At 42.1% G+C, this 17,986-nt stretch overlaps 1 protein-coding gene across 1 annotated transcript in view; it reads right to left on the bottom strand.

The window, feature by feature from the left end:
* ACSS1 (acyl-CoA synthetase short chain family member 1) overlaps positions 1–17,986 on the bottom strand; it is a 125,248-nt gene that overhangs the window by 38,130 nt on the left and 69,132 nt on the right. Inside the window, exons 8-10 of the mRNA XM_040429654.1 lie at positions 14,625–14,717; positions 2,273–2,385; positions 1,697–1,823 (exon numbers count right to left, since the gene is read on the bottom strand). Coding sequence (XP_040285588.1) covers positions 1,697–1,823; positions 2,273–2,385; positions 14,625–14,717 — 333 coding nt within the window. The remainder of the gene's footprint in view (positions 1–1,696; positions 1,824–2,272; positions 2,386–14,624; positions 14,718–17,986) is intronic.

Below are 17,986 nucleotides of genomic sequence, written 5' to 3'. Positions count from 1 at the left end.
ACTTGATGAAGACTGTCTTCACTGTGTTCCATGGTATATCTAACGCCTTGGAAATTCTTTTGTACCCTTCTCCTGACTGATACATTTTAACAATGAGATCCCTCTGATGCTTTGGAAGCTCTCTGTGGACCATGGCTTTTGCTGTGGGATGCGACTAAGAATATTTCAGGAAAGACCAACTAGAGCAGCAGAACTTTGTTTGGGGTTAATCAGAGGCACTTTAAATTATGGCAGGTGTATTCTGACTCCTATTTAACATGATTTTGAATGTGATTGCTTAAAGGGAACCTGTCACCAGTTTTATGGTGTCCTAACTAAGGGCAACATAAATAAGTGACTGATTCTCTTAGCAAAATGCTGGGTCACTTTCTTGAATTGACCCAGTCAATCTGCCAACATCTTGTATTGAAAAGCTCCAGCTGATAATGCTGAGTCCTGAATATTCATGAGCTCCTGACTCTCCCCGCCTACATGCTGCTGATTGACAGTTATTTCCCATATGAATCAGCAGCAGGTGGGCAGGGGAGTGTTAATTAAATAAACGCTGGACTCAATGACATCACGCTGGACTCAAATCAGCTCATTAGCATGTGGCATCTTTGTGTGTATATTATGAGGTAACCATCTGTCACACCAGTAAGTGAATACATCTAAGGCACTTTTTAGTAGTTAATGATTGTATATAATTAGTTAGATTATAATCAAATATCAACATGACAGGTTCCCTTTAATTCTGAACATAGCTACATCCCAGTTATAAGAGGGTTTTCCCCCCTTTGCAACCACATTATTATTATTATTTTTTTTTTTTTCTTCCCTCCACCTAAAAGATTTCAGTTTGTTTTTCAATTGAGTGGTACAGTTTATAGGTCACATTAAAGGTGGAAAAAGTTCTGAAATGATTTATCTTTCTTACATCACAGGGGGGTGTAGACTTTTTATATCCACTGTGTGTATCATACTGCCTCCATTGGCTTACCTTCTTTCTATAATTCCCATAGTGCATCCCAATATAATCAATGTACATGCACCTAGCTGTCCACGTGATGTAAAGGAAAATGTGCTTCATTAGACCAGGGCACATCCTTCCATTGCTCCACGGTCCAGCAGTTTTGATGCTTATATGCATATTATAGCACTTAACAGGGGTCAGCATGGGCTTTCTGACTCTGACTGGCCTGTGGCTACCAAAATACAAACTACAAATTGGCGTGGTATTAAAAAGCAGGAAGTGCTCAACCCCATATGCAGTGGTGCATCTATACCGGGGGGGCAGATCCTGCACTTGACTGGCCTGTGGCTACCAACCCCATTGCGGGAGCAATTGACTGGTTGTTCTGACATTTTTTTTATCATTTTCAGTCATTTGTGCCACATTAGTTCTTGGGGATTGGACCAGACCGGCTAACCTTTGCCGCTCATGTGCATCAATGAGCTATGGGAACTCATGACCCTGTGGCCAATTCACTGATTGCTCTTCTTTGGACTACTTTTGGTAGGTACTAACCAAACCATACTGAGAACAACCCACAAGACCTGCCATTTGTGAGATCCTCTGACCCAGTCATCTAGCCATCAGATTTTGGCCTTTAGCAAAGTTGCTCAGATCTGTCTATGTTTTCACACCAGAAAACCTGTCAGGAATTAAAAAACAATAATGGACACTAAAATATATATGACATACAACAGCTATTACCTGGATATGTCTTGAAATAAGCATCAATAAACCTCTGATGATCTCCGTATATGGTTCTGGCCATACCAGGCCAGGGCTGGGCAATACAGAGTGCACCAGAAACATCACCTCCTTCAATAACTTTGCCCTGGTAACAGAAATACATTGTTAAATCAGGAGACCATCCTCAATGGTTGCATCTCCTCTATCTAAAAATGTTCAGTTATGACCACAATCTATGTAAGTTTTGGAAGCCAAAACCAGGAGTGGATCATAAAAAGAGACAAAGTCTTGTCTTTTTTGAGTTAACTCCTGGTTTTGGCTTCTAAAACCGCATCAAGAAACCTGACCGCGTGGCCGTATCCTAAATATGGACTCCAAATTAACAATAAAGATGTGGCCTAGTCCACACTCCAATATACCATGCACTTATGCTCTGGATGGGGATGGCTGAGAATGGCAGCCCATAGCCATCTTTGTGAAGGCCATTCTGCAGTATTAGGGAATAGGAACATGGCTGTAATAAATAGATAGAAACATAATAGAACAACTTAAAGATGTACTGGTCAATGTGCTATCTTAAAGCCAATGACTTACATTCTCATTTAGGAGTGTAGGTCTTATCCCAAAGAAAGGTCTCATAGCCATTGCTGGAACTATCTCGGCATCTTGCTCTGAAGGACGAGGTGAAATGCAGATTCCTCCAGTTTCTGTAGAACATGATAAACCCATTAATATAATAATCTGGAGATATGATACGGTACATGAAATCTATTCTAACCAAGGACAGCAGAGATCCAAAGAGCAATAGAGTAGCTCAGTACACCAACTCTGAAGTTGATAATTCTTATTTACCCTTTATTTTTGAGATAGGCTCAGAATTAGCAACATGACTGGTTGCTTCTGTTTCTTTTCTACTTGTATATATTCTAACATGTTCCTAACCTGACATACCAGTCTATGGTGAACTACTCCAGAATATATGTGCTGAAATTCTTTATGCATTTAGATTACTATACCCTTGCCACAGTGTATATCTATGCCACAAGTAAATGACATATCGGCTGTATAACCAGGGTATTTAAATTTCATAGCTTGCTGATCTCTGTCATCCTTCCTGATATGTAGAACACAGATTTTAAGAGCTTTTCCAGTTTTATGTGAAAAAAGCTTATATTATGGTATAATGACATTTTTTATGGTTCAATAAGATTTTATTATTATTATTATCAAATACAATCATAAGAGAACATCCCAAATTGCAGTATACATACCGCATACAAAGATACATTGCTAATTACATTTTTTACACAATTTTGCAAAGTACTGCTTTGTAAAGTGTCTCCCCTTGTCTTCATTATGATTTCCTATGGCCACTGGGGTAAGAGAGGAATATCACTAGTCATTAGATCCAGAATCAGACTGGCCAAACAGAGTACCAGAGGATCCTCCAGTAGGCCCAAGCTATGATACCATAGTAGACCCCAAAAGTCCAGAGAAAAAAAACCATTTGGAGCTGCTTTTGGAGACAACAAACTGCCACGAGGATCTATTTCTTTGAATTAAAAACAATTAGACATTATTGATGATATAGAGGTTGAGCCCTGAAAAGAATTTTTCTGGTTGGCCCAAGGAACCCAAGTCCATCTGAGGGGTTAAATGGCGAGGGGCGGCGCGATCACTGTTCCTCATCATTCCGCCTTCTCCATACAATGGAAAGCGATTTGTGACAAAGTATCTCATAAGAAATCAAATTTCTTGTCAAAATCTTGCCAAATTGAATTTTTCTAAACTTTGGTCATCTCTACCGACCGTGATTAGATAACTGTTACCAGTGATCTGTTTTTAGAAAATAATAATATTTATTTATATAGCGCCACCATATTTAGCAGCACTTTATAATTCAGAGGGTTCATGTACAAAACAAAAGACATCACAACATAACTGGCTAATATACAACTAAAACACTAAGGCCTCATGCACATGACCGTTGTTTGGGTCCGCATCGGCTCGGATGCGGACCCATTCACTTCAATGGCTCCGTTCCGCGGCCCTGCTAAAAAAATATAACATGTCCTATTCTTGTCCGCGCTTTGCGGACAAGAATAGGCATTTATATTGTCGGCGCCCGTTCCGGCGGCTTCCGTTTTTTGTGGATCCGTGGTTTGCGGACCGCAAAAAACGGCACGGTCGTGTGCATGAGGCCTAACAGTGAGGTCCCTGCTCGCAAGAGCTTACAATCTATGAGGAAATGAGGGTGACACAAAAGGTAGTTGATTGAGGTTCATTTTTGTACTGAAAGCAGTGGTGTAGGCCGATCTGCTTTGAGTGTGTGGACTGTTAGAAGATCGAGTTCAGGTCTGAGGAGTTGGGGGGTGAGCATGGGGGTGGGGGAGAGGTTACTGGGGGAAGAGTTAGTTTAGGAAGCATCATAAGCGTGCCTGAAAAGGTGTTTTTTTAAGGCAAATTTGAAAGTAGGGAAGGTGGGAATTAACCTGATATTTCGGGGCAGAGCATTCCAGAGAGTAGGTGCAGCTCGATTAAAGTCTTGAAGGCAGGAGTGAGAGGTACGAATTATGGAGGATTTTAATCTTAGATCTCTAACAGAACGGAGAGCATGAGTAGGGTGGTAGACAGAAATGAGGGAGGAGATGTATGGAGGTGCAGCACTGTGGAGAGCTTTGTGGGTGAGAAGTTTGTACTGTATTCTGTGGTGGATGGGCAACCAGTGAAGTGACTGGCACAGGCTAGAAGCATCAGTATAGCGGTGGATAGATAGATGTGCCTGGGGGAGAGTTTAGTGAGGGGGAGACCAATTAGTAATGAATTACAGTAGTCAAGACGAGAAAGAATCAAGATCAACAAAAAGAGTTTTGGCCATTTCCAAACTAAGAAAAGGGTGGATTATGGAGATATTCTTTAGTTGCAGATGACAAGAGCGAGCAACTGATTGGATATGGGGTACAAAGGAAAGATCTGAGTCAAACATGACCCCAAGACAGTGGGTGTGTTGCCCAGGAGTTAGTGCGGCAGAACTAAATTGAAATATCAAGTTTAGGTGGGTTAGTAGATGGGGGGAAATGCATAGAATATAGATTATGTATTCAATGTTACCCCTGACCACAGAGTCTCTTTACCTGACTAGCTCCGCATATTCTGTGGGTGTTTTTTTCTAACCGAAAAATAGTAGACAACGTAAAAATGTTTATAGTGGTTCAATATACCCAACATACCCAAATATATTTAGGCACATGGAGCTCCTTGCAGCTCTGTACTACAGAGCCACGTGCATTCCTTGTGACGCCCTGTGGTGGGTGGAGGGATGTCGGATGTCGGAGAGATTCTCCCCTGGGGAGAATATGTACAAAATATGGCATCAGATGGAGCATGTCAAAAAAATTTTATGCCTCAGTATAAAGTCTTAGGCACATGAAAGTAATGCTGAACCCCATAAAAGTTTATGCGTTCCATGCACATTAAAGGCTGTAAAGGCCCGATACGCATTGGTGGACATCTGTCGGGGGAAGGTCAGGAGCAGAAGATAAGCCACCACCAGAAATGTCTGGCAGAAGCTTTCTCCTCTCTCCCCATAACTGTACATACACATTAGGCCAAACTGAACATGTATGCGTATGGGAAAGAGAGCTAATGATCATTTGGCAGACAGCTATTGAATGTGTATGGCTGCCTTAAAGGGGCTGTGCAAGAATGTTTTTTTGCAACATCCCCCCCCCCATTCTGTGGGATCTGCAAAGGGAAAATAACTTACCTGCTTCCTGGCACCACCTCCTCGCTCCTTCTCCCGACCTGCGATGCTCCGCTGGCCTCCAGTAATATCAATGTCAACCCTTGCGACCATGTGACCATTTGTCATGATGCAAGGGGAGCCTGACACCGCTTCATCCTGTGATTGGCTGTGGCGCTGTGAAACCGGATGTTGACATTGCTGGAGCCCAGTGGAACATCACAAGGGGCAAATTGGCCATTACAGGCAAATTTCCCAGTGGGCCGATGCCCAGGGGGCCAGCCAGTGGAAGTTTTTGTTGATGCATTTTGTGCTGCTGGCAGTATTTTGTGATGGACTGTGGTATTTGGCTCTGTTGGGGTGGTATAATATGCCAAAATATAGTATTGCTGCCCTCCATCAATTTGGACTCAACTACAAAATGGGGCCACTTTTCGTATTTGCCAGGGCCACTTTAAGTTCCCAGTCCGCCCCTGCTCCCCACCCCCATCATTCTTGCACAACCCCTTTAAGGAACCTTAAAACAGCCATGTACCATGGAAATAAAGTTGTTTCTCTGGATGGTGTAACTTTGCTCTGGACATAGAGGCATCAATGGTGTTAAATATAAAAAATAACAAAATACTACTATTATACTAATTATTATATATATGGTATGTAATGTAACTATATAAAATAATTAGACAATAGATAGAATAAGATAGATAGATATATTACTAAATAGTTTATTCTCTTTTCTCGTATATATTCAATGATTTGAGGCTTTAAGTGATAAATTCAGGGCTTTGTCTTAGTAACAAATTAAACCACAAATCTCTGATCCCTTTCATTAAGACAAAAGTAAAAAAAAAAAAAAAAGAAAAAAAAAAAGCACTGTTACATTGTAAGCAGCCATTTTTTACAATTAACTAAGCCTCGGCAAAGTGAACTCATTTATCCAGAGAACGAATTATCCTCTGCCTTATCAGTAAAGAAGTAAAGTGAATATATAAAGAGCTTTAGGTCACCAAATTACTTTTATTACTCAGTATTAGGCTATGCTGCCTATTATCTGCGTCCGGAGATTACTCTTCTGCGCCACCACAAATCTTAATCATTCTCATTCTGGATAGATCCGAATAAGATAAATTCAGAGATTTCTGTCTGCAGGATCTCACTTAATTGGACCCTTAAAAACTTACACTTGGCCAACTAGCCAATATGATTATCAAAAATATAAAATAACAAAAAAGTTACCGGGAGGAATGTTATGTTCACAATTAAATTTCCTCTGGGATCCACGAAAACCACTTAACAAATTAAAAAGATATTACACAAATCTCTGCAAATTAATTTGACTAAGTACATGCAAATGAGACCCCACTAATTACCGTAACTTAATCGCTTCAAATCTCCTTAAATGAAGCTCAACTGTAATTGGTACAGTAGGTCCCTTGGAAGGCAGCGATGCTTAATACGGATGATGCTTATCCCTCCGCAATGACAATTAACCCCTTCTGGACAAATGAGGGTGACATTGCATTATGGTAGCTAAAAGATAATAACATTCACAATGTACACATCTTATTGTACTGTCACTAGTAGCATAATACTGGTGAAATAATGGTCACTTTATTGCTATTGTTTGTTATATAGTCAGTGTTTGATCAGTGATTTTCATCAGTTCTTGAGAGCCAAAACCAGGTTTGCTTCCAAAGCACAGAACAGGTGCTGATCTGTCCATTAGGCACCATTCAAACAACCATATGACCACTGTGGTCATGTTGTCTGAATGGGGCCCTATACCTTATCTCTGTAGGCCTCAGCCCTGGTTTTGGTTCGCAATCACTGATGGGAATCACTGATCAGATCTTGACCAAACACTAAGGGCTCATTCACATGAACGTATTTTCTTTCTGTGTCTGTTCCATTCTTTTTTGCGGATCGTTTGCGGAACCATTTCTTTATGTCCGTATATCCGTTCTGCCAAAAAATAGAACATGTCTTATTATTGTCCGCATTACGGACAAGGATAGGACTGCTCTATTTAAGGGCCAGCTGTTCTGCAAAATACGGAATGCACACGGACGTCATCCATATTTTTTGCGGATCCGTGTTTTGCTTGAGCCCTAACTGTGTGAAAGCGGCCGTATAGAAACTGTTGCTGGAAATGACAATCACTTGTAGAAAGAAGGGCACGTGTTGGAGGTATTGGTATAGCTCCAGGGCCGGTTTGACCCCCAACTGTCACTTGCCGTTTTTAATACACTGGCCTCCTTTTAGTACCAGGGTCTAGGTGAAACCACACACTTCCTTTTTCTACATTACTCTTAAGGCACATGGGGCAGATTTGTTTTAGAAATTTTTGCAACTGAAAAACCATACAATTGAATGAGATTGTTTCTGCAGCATGTGCATACATTTCTTGGAAGCCAAAATTAGAAGTGGATCATAAAATGAAATAAAGTATAAAAGAAAGATACGACTTCTCTTCTTTTTTTATTCACTCCAGATATTGTCTTCCAAAACTACATGCAGAAACCTGAATGTGTGGCCGTACCCTAAAAGTAGTTTCGGCAAATACAGTTTATTCCTTGTATGATGCACAGGTGGGCAATATTGTAATTTTTTGTGCATTAGCTTTAATGATCTGCTTGCTGCTACTGAATGAAAGCCTTCCTTGAAATTCTATACTTGTTATATACCAATCACATAGATGTAGAGCTCTGGAACTGTCACGAGGGTGTCAAGAGCCACGCCTGACTCCGTTGTACCCGGGGTCAGGAGGTCGCAGCGGTTGGCTGCGCGCTCTATTTAAGATAGGGCTGTTTTCCTTATGGTAGCTTTCTGGGTTTGCTTTGCAAACCCTTTTGGCTCACTCAGGGATCCGTATGCTCCTTCTCCTCAGCTGTTCCTTGTCCAGCACTCCCAAACCTCCTTATATTCCCCTCTCACACTTCTCTGGTTGCCAGATATAGAGCTTCCTGCCTGGACATCTATTCTGACCCTCTGGAGTTGTGTTGCTGCGTTCTCTGGTTGTTGATCCAGAACGCTACCCTCCGGATCCCTGTTGGACCTTTGTGGACTGCTGTGGTCGCCCACCTGGGTGTATGTGTTTGTCTGTGTTGTCTGTCCTCTCCCTGGTGTTTCCCTCTTAGCTCAGTGGTGCGGACTAGCGATCCCACCGGCCCGTTCACTATCTAGGGCTCATTTCAGGGAAAGACAGGGTTTAGGCACGTGATCGCCGCACGGGTGAGGAACCCGTCTAGGGACGTCAGGGCAGTCAGGTGCCAGCTGCAAGGTGAGTCAGGGGTCACCACCTTACCCTCTCCCTTGGGCAGGGCTTTCCCTTTTCCCTCCCTGTGCGTGACGCCGGTCATTACAGGAACATTGTCCTGTAACAAGCCATGTACCTGTGTAAACATGACGGGACAGTTTTTCCCGTTTTAGAGATCTTGAAATGTGATAGAAACTGTAACTTCTCTTTATATGAAGATGTAATAGCTGAAACTTGAAAATCCCTTTAAAGAGGTTGTGTGCTAATTTCCAGACCTCGCCTCATTCACTCCCTAGTCTCCGCTACTTGTCTTGGGTCCTTCCATGTAAATTTCCAGTTTAACGCCACTTCAGCCATTCACTGGCCACAGCAATGTTCTGCTGTCCTTGCGTCTTGTGACCTTTTGACATGGCACAAGGGCAGCAGCACCCATTGATTGGCAGCAGCAGGGTAATTTACATAGTGGGACGCGAGACAAGCACCAGAGGCCGGAGAGTGGACAAGCCGGGGCCCAGTGCTGGGGATCTGGTAGGTATGAACACTAACGCAGGTCCCAAGAGTCTGAGAGGTCTGTAATCTGTAATCTGTAAGATACAAAGAAAAATGGTATTAAAGAGGTTATTCTACAATAGACATTTATCAGCTATGAGAGCCTCACCACTGGGACCCCATGATCCCCCCGGCCATTTCTATTCAATGCACAACCACACTGAGGAGGGCTTTGGAGCATCAGCTGGTGGCTAGGTGATAAGTGTTAACTGAAGGACAAACCCTTGAAGAGCATTAGGAGATTATAAGGAAGTTATAATCCTGCTCAATGGAGATCCTTACATCCTGAGGAAGTTGGCGCATGTGAGTGGTCCACATGGACCTTGCTATACTGTATTGCCTTGTTATTAATTCTACACGGCGCTGACTATAAATAGCCTACATTGGTAATTTTTGGAGCCTACATGTATCTTTTTGCATCAGGTCATTGCTCCATATTTTTTATGCTCAGGTATTGCTCTGTAAGGTCTCCAATAACAGATGATTACCTTATCTATTGTTTTTGTTGTATTGCCCTCTTTGTCCCCTGATGAACCTTTATTAATCTACTTGGGGAAACGCGTCGGGATTTAGGGTATTATTTCTTTCACAATTTTGGTAGGGCCTCTAGGGGCATATAAGGCTTAGGTATGAGGACAGAGGGCATCCGCCATCAGGGTGTGCCTCTGGGCTGAGCCATTATCTAGGGTTCCGACAGGGTCAGATTTCCCGGTATGTAGCCCTTATTTTCCCCTGATGCCAAGTTGATCACTGATTATCGGTATAGCAGTGCTACGTTGGGATATATATTAATAGCCCTAATTGGGCTCTTTTTATATAATATGCAGGTGAAGCTTGAAAAATTTGAATATCATGCAAAGTTCATTTATTTCAGTAATGCAACTTAAAAGGTGAAAGTAACATATGAGATAGACTCATTACATGCAAAGCGAGATATTTCAAGCCTTTATTTGTTATAATTTGGATGATTGTAGCTTACAGTTTATGAAACCCCAAAGTCACAATCTCAGGTCCCCTTTGCTCAGGGGTTATGGATTAATTAGCTGACTAGAGTGTGACACTTTGAGCCTAGAATATTGAACCTTTTCACAAAATTCTAATTTTTAGCTGCATTAATGCAATTCTATTTTAATTTGTATTACTGAAATAAATAGACTTTTGCACGATATTCTAATTTTTCGAGTTTCACCTGTATATTAAAAGTTATGTCTTAATTGTTTTTTGCTTACTATGACAATACTTAGATTTTTGCATGACTGACATATGTGATATGTGATTATCTACACTTAAGTTCTTTGTATCTTCATACTTAGTTGCATTTTGACAAGGTGCTCCAACAAACCAGCAGTTAAATGCATTGAGAGGACTCCTGAGCTCATACACATAATGGAGAGGACTCAAAGAGGAGTCCTCCCAGTGCATATTACTGTTGGTTTGTGGGAGCACAGCGTCAGAACGCATGTTCTGCAAAGATACAAAGACAAATGGTATTAAAGAGGTTATTCTGGAGATCACGAGTGGAACATCCGTACAAGAGCCTTTGGCCCAACAATTGGGTTCTCTATCAATGTCTGGCCTATACCAGCCTTGTACATGAGATGCTCGGGTGGCAATCATTTATAAATGTCATGTACTATAGCTACACAGGGTAAGCAATATGCCCTGTATGTAAAATCGTAATGGAGGTTTAGGTCTGCCTAATATTATATAAGATTTGTTACATTACAATTAGCAGCTACAGTCATATGGACTGAATACTCTGTAGTGGAAATTTCCAGTACTGGAAGAGGTATTTGAATAGGCTTGTGAACTTTACAGACTGGTGATAAAGTAACAAGATTATTCTACAAAGGGCTTGTCCATATGTTAAATATTATCTACATTGTGGTGCTATAGCACTAGACCAAGGACAGACCTCGGGGCCCCTGTGCAACAAAAGTATAAGGGCCACTTGTTTTTCGAGAGGGTAAATGATCGCCACGGAGCTCTTCTCTAGCCAACTTTTCACCAGGGTTACACTTTTTTTGTAAATTGTAAAACCAAATAATTCTGAATGTAATCTATTAGACAGTAGGAGGCACAGTTTATGTACTTTTCAAGATGGTAATGGGTCCATTTGTTTAGGGTGCCCATATCCCTGTATTTACATGTAACCCCTGCAGAGAAAGTGGTGGATGTGGTGGATGCTGCTGCCAGCTACAGGCAGGGACTCACAGCAGCAAGCATTAGTGCTGATTCTTCTGAGGTGAGGTGGACTACAAATCCCATGAGGGGGAAAGGCATAGGAAGGAAGAGCAGCCATCTTCGAGACAGCAGCATGGGCAGGAGTTGGAGAAACTGAGAGATCTCCACAGAGAAAGTATGCCCTGCTTCTGTGCAGACATTAAAGCACAGTCCTGACAGCTATTGTATGACAAGAGAAAGCTCAGCTGCTGCATTAACCCTACAGCACAGCACAGACAGCTCCTGTGTTTCCAGTGCAAGAAGGGAAAGCTCAGCTGCTGCATTAACCCTACAGCACAGCACAGACAGCTCCTGTGTTTCCAGTGTAAGAAGGGAAAGCTCAGCTGCTGCATTAACCCTACAGCACAGCCCTGACAGCGCCTGTGTTTCCAGTGTAAGAAGGGAAAGCTCAGCTGCTGCATTAACCCTACAGCACAGCACAGACAGCTCCTGTGTTTCCAGTGTAAGAAGGGAACGTTCAGCTGCTGCATTAACCCTACAGCACAGCACAGACAGCTCCTGTGTTTCCAGTGTAAGAAGGGAACGTTCAGCTGCTGCATTAACCCTACAGCACAGCACAGACAGCTCCTGTGTTTCCAGTGTAAGAAGGGAATGCTCAGCTGCTGCATTAACCCTACAGCACAGCACAGACAGCTCCTGTGTTTCCAGTGTAAGAAGGGAAAACTCAGCTGCTGCATTAACCCTACAGCACAGCACAGACAGCTCCTGTGTTTCCAGTGTAAGAAGGGAAAGCTCAGCTGCTGCATTACCACTACAGCCAAGCCTGCATCCTAGGAGGATCTTGCCCCTGACTCCACTGCCATCCAAGTTTCTGAATGCTGCAGCATCCAGCTGGTTCCCGGGCAGGACAATCGTAAGTGCACCAACATTAGCGTGCCAACATTTTCTGCAACCAGGCTCCAAAGTTCGGACTGGGTTTATTTCTAGACAGTAGGGTATAGCAAGTTGAGTGCTAGGAGTAGATCACTTTGAAGTGTATACTGTCTTTATCTTCCAAAGGAGAGTGTGTGTGACCACCATCACTGTTTACTGTTCCAGATAGCTGCCCCCTTCACCAGGTGTTTTCCATAGACAGAATTGCAATCTGTGCTTTGTTCCTTTTATTGCATTATCTTTATGTTCTTTACCTTTGTCAACCCTTTCCCAAATAAATCTGCTGATCAGTTAACTCCTTCCTGGGGTGAGTGTGTACTGAGCTGGGCAGGGGTTTGCCAAGTCAGCCCCTGGCAGAGGAGGAAGACCCTCCTGCTATCCTATAGAGCCCCAAGCAAGATTTGGGTGGAGGCACTGTGTCATAGTGAGGTGAGAACCACCGTACACCCTGGCTACCGAGGACTGCCCAAAGGGGTGTTATTTACATGGTGAGGCTCACTGAAATTTTGCACAATTTTATTTTGTAATTACACTTTTACATTTTTGTGGGTGTTTATTGTAATTGCTGTAGGAATGTATTTATTGAGATACAGTACAGGTATTACATATGGAGCTTTAAAAGGGTTGACCAATTTATATTACTAGCTGCACATGTGCTGGGGGCAGAACATACATGCAGCTAGTAATACGTATTATTGAACTATCGGCACTGATTTCCAATTGTTTAATTCATTTTAACAGACAGGTCTCCTCACCTTCAAGCCGCCACTGCGCTGTGAACATGGCTGCTGATGGAGGATCCTGTCCATCAGCTGCCTCCATTCATTTACACTGCGGACTGACAGGGACACTAGCGCATGCTAGGCGGGCCTTCATCGGGCTGTTCTCGGAACTGCCTGCTCGCGGTGACCGCATTTGATTTCAGACCGGCTCGCGGCACAGCCACAGGTAAGGGCTTACCTGTGCATCGCCGGATGGGTGAGTCAAGATGGCAGCCCGCATGTGTTCGCTGGCGAACACTGCGAACTGGCCATCACTGGTGGCTTGTAAGCAAGTTATACATGAATTCTGCTTTCTACAGACTGTAAATGTACTATGTATATCTAAACTAGTGTCTATATATTAGAGAACTATGAGCTATATACGACATTATTCGGTATGCTGGAGAAATAGCTGTTTTTTACATGTCCAAGTTCATGGTGACATCTGTGTCAAGATGGTCAGTGGTTAATCCATGGAGATGAAGAATCTGTGTTTGGTCCATGTGTCTGTTTTTTACCTTCCATGTGTCATCCGCATTCCACGCACACTACTAGGCTGAAAAGTTCCAGAGCATCTCCTAGCAAAGATCTGTGAAAATCATGGACCAAACACAGGTGGCGTCTGTGTTGTGTCCATGGCTTTCATGGACCTATAGACTATAATGTGTGTGAGGGATTCATAATCACGAACAAAAATAGAGCATGCTTCCATGGTGTCACCATGGATCCTTGGTTAATGGACAACCTCTAATGTGTGACTATGAATATATATACGGAGACCATAGAGACCACGGACAGCACACGTCCATGATTGACTGACCTGTGAAAGAGGACTTAGGCCCCTTTCAGATGAACGCATTGCGCCCGCACTGAATCTGAACCCATTTATTTCAATAGGTCTATGTACATGAGCGCTGTTTTTCACTCATCACTTATGCGTTGCATGAAAATCGCAGCATGTTCTATATTCTGCATTTTTCATGCAACGCTGGCTCCATAGAAGTGAATGCGGCTGCGTGAAAATCGCATTGCATCTGCAAGCAAGTGAGGATGCGATGTGTTTTTCACGGATGGTTGCTAAGAGATGTTGTTTGTAAACCTTCAGTTTTTTATCACGCGCGTGAAAAACGCATGAATGCACATTTCACCAGCAAGATAAAAACGAAACAACTGAACACAATCGCAGGCAAAACAGAATTAACTTGCTTGCGAAATCGCACATTTTTAACTGAACGCATCCGGACCTAATCCGTATCGCTCGTTTGCAAGGGACCTTAGAGTTGTATGCAGCAGAAGACTGAACACTCAATACTATGTAAAGGAATATATGGATTGACAACCAGAAAGTATATGGGCCAAAGAGCAAACATGTCACTGAAGAAGTCAAGTGCAAGCGCAACTGCAATTAGGAATAAGGGAACCAGTAATAGGACCAGCATTACAGAGGTGTTCGATATGTGTTTTCACAGTCTTTGTGTATGTGCTGTAGATAAATAATGACTACTTATAAGAATGACTTACCTGTTTGCCACCACGTGTCCACAAGATCGCACCTTCCTTCACCGACCACGTTGTAAAACCATTCCCAAGCTTCATGGTTTATCGGTTCACCCACTAAAATGATCGAAAAAGATTGATGAAGCCGCAGCTATTGTTTGGTTAATGGCAACGACCTAGCAGAGCAGGACAAGGAGAAGCAAGTTCAGAGAGGGCAAATTTTTCCAAAGCATGTGACAAAATCACACGTCTGAACTAGGGCCTCAGTAATGTGTTTGTTTCTCTTGTGCTCGGATGACAACAGGAATTTCTGTTCCTTGTTAAGTGTGATATACTGTATAATGCTAAAGACTTCTAGACTCGGTTAACAGCACATGAGTGAATTCCTGATATAATGTCTTGTGAATAAGGTAATATTTAACCAATGGCTTGAAACATTTTCTTTTTCGCTCAATAAAAATTCATTTCTCTGTACAACCTACAGAATTTAAAATACAATGTATATATATATATCACACATTACTGTGACCCGTAAAGTAATACTTTTAACTTTTTATTTACCCATGTGCTATGTTGCTCCATGAAGATTTAATAATGAAGATGTGCCACAATTGTGGAGCACATGCCTTGCATCACATTTATTACAGGGGTTGTCCAATTACATCTTATCCCCTATCCACAGAAATAAAAGCCTGATTGACGGGGGTCTGACTGCCGGGGCCTCTGCCAATCACTGGAACATGGTCTGTGTTCCCGTGTTTGAATGGAGTGTTGGCGATACATGCTTGCTGCCACTCCATTCAACAATAAGAGACTGTCAGAGATAGTTGAGTGCTGTGATAAACTTGGCACATAATGTGGGACAGATTTTAAGCCTTAAACCATTAAAAGAAATGACTATTCTCATCCACAGTGCAGACCAGAATAGGACATGTTCTATAATTTGCCACAAGGATCCGCAAAATATACACATGTGCATGGCACCATAGAAGTAAAAATGGATCATTGTGATATATCTGTGATATCAAAAATGCAGATAGCACACGGATGAAAAATATGGTTGTGTCCATGAAGCTTTAGTCATTAGTCTGTCCTTACATCTCATGGGGTCATAAGTGTTCATCAACAGATAAAAATATGCAAAAATAAAACATCTGTTCATCTAGTTTTAGCAGCACACAGATACAAAGACAAACTAATACACAAACAAAAGGACCAGACACATTGAGGGAGGTTTATTAAGACTGGCGTGAAGTTTCATATTTCAAGCCTTAAACCATGCTCCCACCTCTTAATTTAATGTGGTGCTTCTGGGTTGTCCTAAGGAAGAAAATGAAATCTATATGTAGAGTTGCAGCAGAAAATGCACCATTATCTGTCGTTCCAGTTAATACGTTTGTTAGAAACATGCAGATAACACCCATTTTTCTACTTTTGGTGAATATAGTGCAAAAAATTTTGAGCAATTCTGGAGCACACAATTATTTGCAGAAATTTTTGCCACACTGTATGCCCAAATTAGGTGCAAATACATTGAGATATGTGGGTCATTTCTGTGTCATGGGAGATCAGAAGCTGAAACTGTGGACCAGGACTTTGTTGATTAGGAAGACGCAAAGTAGATGACACTATGGCACTATCAACATAAACCGAATAGTCACCTGAATGAGAAGAAAATCAGACATTCAATTTATTGTAGCAGATCACATGGGATGTGGAACAGAGTAGGCGATGGCCGTTTTGTGCAGACACGTACTTCGTCTGGCTTCTACAAGACAGACGTCGCCTACTCTGTTCCATATCCCATCTGACCTGCTACAATCAATCAAATATTTGCTTTTGAGGGTGAGTGCCATGATTTTCTTCTCATTCAGCGGTGGATTTATTACTGAATATATTTTCACTGAGCACAACCTGAAGACAGGGCGATATATCACCATAGTCTCCAGCTTTCCTGATAACACATGGACGTGTTTCCTCTTCAAGTCAGAGCAGTACCAGATCTATTTCTGTTTCATTTGAAAATTAAATCAAATAGTCTTTAATAATCAACTTAGACTTATTCCATCTTAATAGTAGAAGGCAGTTCTACAGTCAGGTCCATAAATATTGGGACATCGACACGATTCTAATATTTTTGGCTCTATACACCACCACAATGGATTTGAAATTAAACGAACAAGATGTGCTTTAACTGCAGACTGTCAGCTTTAATTTGAGGGTATTTACATCCAAATCAGGTGAACGGTGTAAGAATTACAACAGTTTGCATATGTGCCTCCCACTTGTTAAGGGACCAAAAGGAATGGGACATAATAATAATCATAAATCAAACTTTCACTTTTTAATACTTGGTTGCAAATCCTTTGCAGTCAATTACAGCCTGAAGTCTGGAACACATAGACATCACCAGACGGGTTTCATCCCTGGTGATGCTCTGCCAGGCCTCTACTGCAACTGTCTTCAGTTCCTGCTTGTTGTTGGGGCATTTTCCCTTCAGTTTTGTCTTCAGCAAGTGAAATGCATGCTCAATCGGATTCAGGTAAGGTGATTGACTTGGCCATTGCATAACATTCCACTTCTTTCCCTTAAAAAACTCGTTGGTTGCTTTTGCAGTATGCTTTGGGTCATTGTCCATCTGCACTGTGAAGCGCCGTCCAAAGAGTTCTGAAGCATTTGGGTGAATATGAGCAGATAATATTGCCCAAAACACTTCAGAATTCATCCTGCTGCTTTTGTCAGCAGTCACATCATCAATAAATACAAGAGAACCAGTTCCATTGGCAGCCATATATGCCCACGCCATGACACTACCACCACCATGCTTCACTGATGAGGTGGTATGCTTAGGATCATGAGCAGTTCCTTTCCTTCTCCATATTCTTCTCTTCCCATCACTTTGGTACAAGTTGATCTTGGTCTCATCTGTCTATAGGATGTTGTTCCAGAACTGTGAAGGCTTTTTTAGATGTCGTTTGGCAAACTCTAATCTGGCCTTCTTGTTTTTGAGGCTCACCAATGGTTTACATCTTGTGGTGAACCCTCTGTATTCACTCTGGTGAAGTCTTCTCTTGATTGTTGACATTGACAGACATACACCAACCTCCTGGAGAGTGTTCTTGATCTGGCCAACTGTTGTGAAGGGTGTTTTCTTCACCAGGGAAAGAATTCTTTGGTCCACAGTTGTTTTCTGTGTTCTTCCGCGTCTTTTGGTGTTGCGGAGCTCACCGGTGTGTTCCTTCTTTTTAAGAATGTTCCAAACAGTTGTTTTGGCCACACCTAATGTTTTTGCTATCTCTCTGATGGGTTTGTTTTGTTTTTTCAGCCTAATGATGGCTTGCTTCACTGATAGTGACAGCTCTTTGGATCTCATCTTGAGACTTGAC

Source organism: Bufo bufo, chromosome 4 (genome assembly GCF_905171765.1).
Source record: "Bufo bufo chromosome 4, aBufBuf1.1, whole genome shotgun sequence".
Lineage (NCBI taxonomy): Eukaryota > Metazoa > Chordata > Amphibia > Anura > Bufonidae > Bufo > Bufo bufo.
This window is presented reverse-complemented; position numbering and strand designations above follow the sequence as displayed.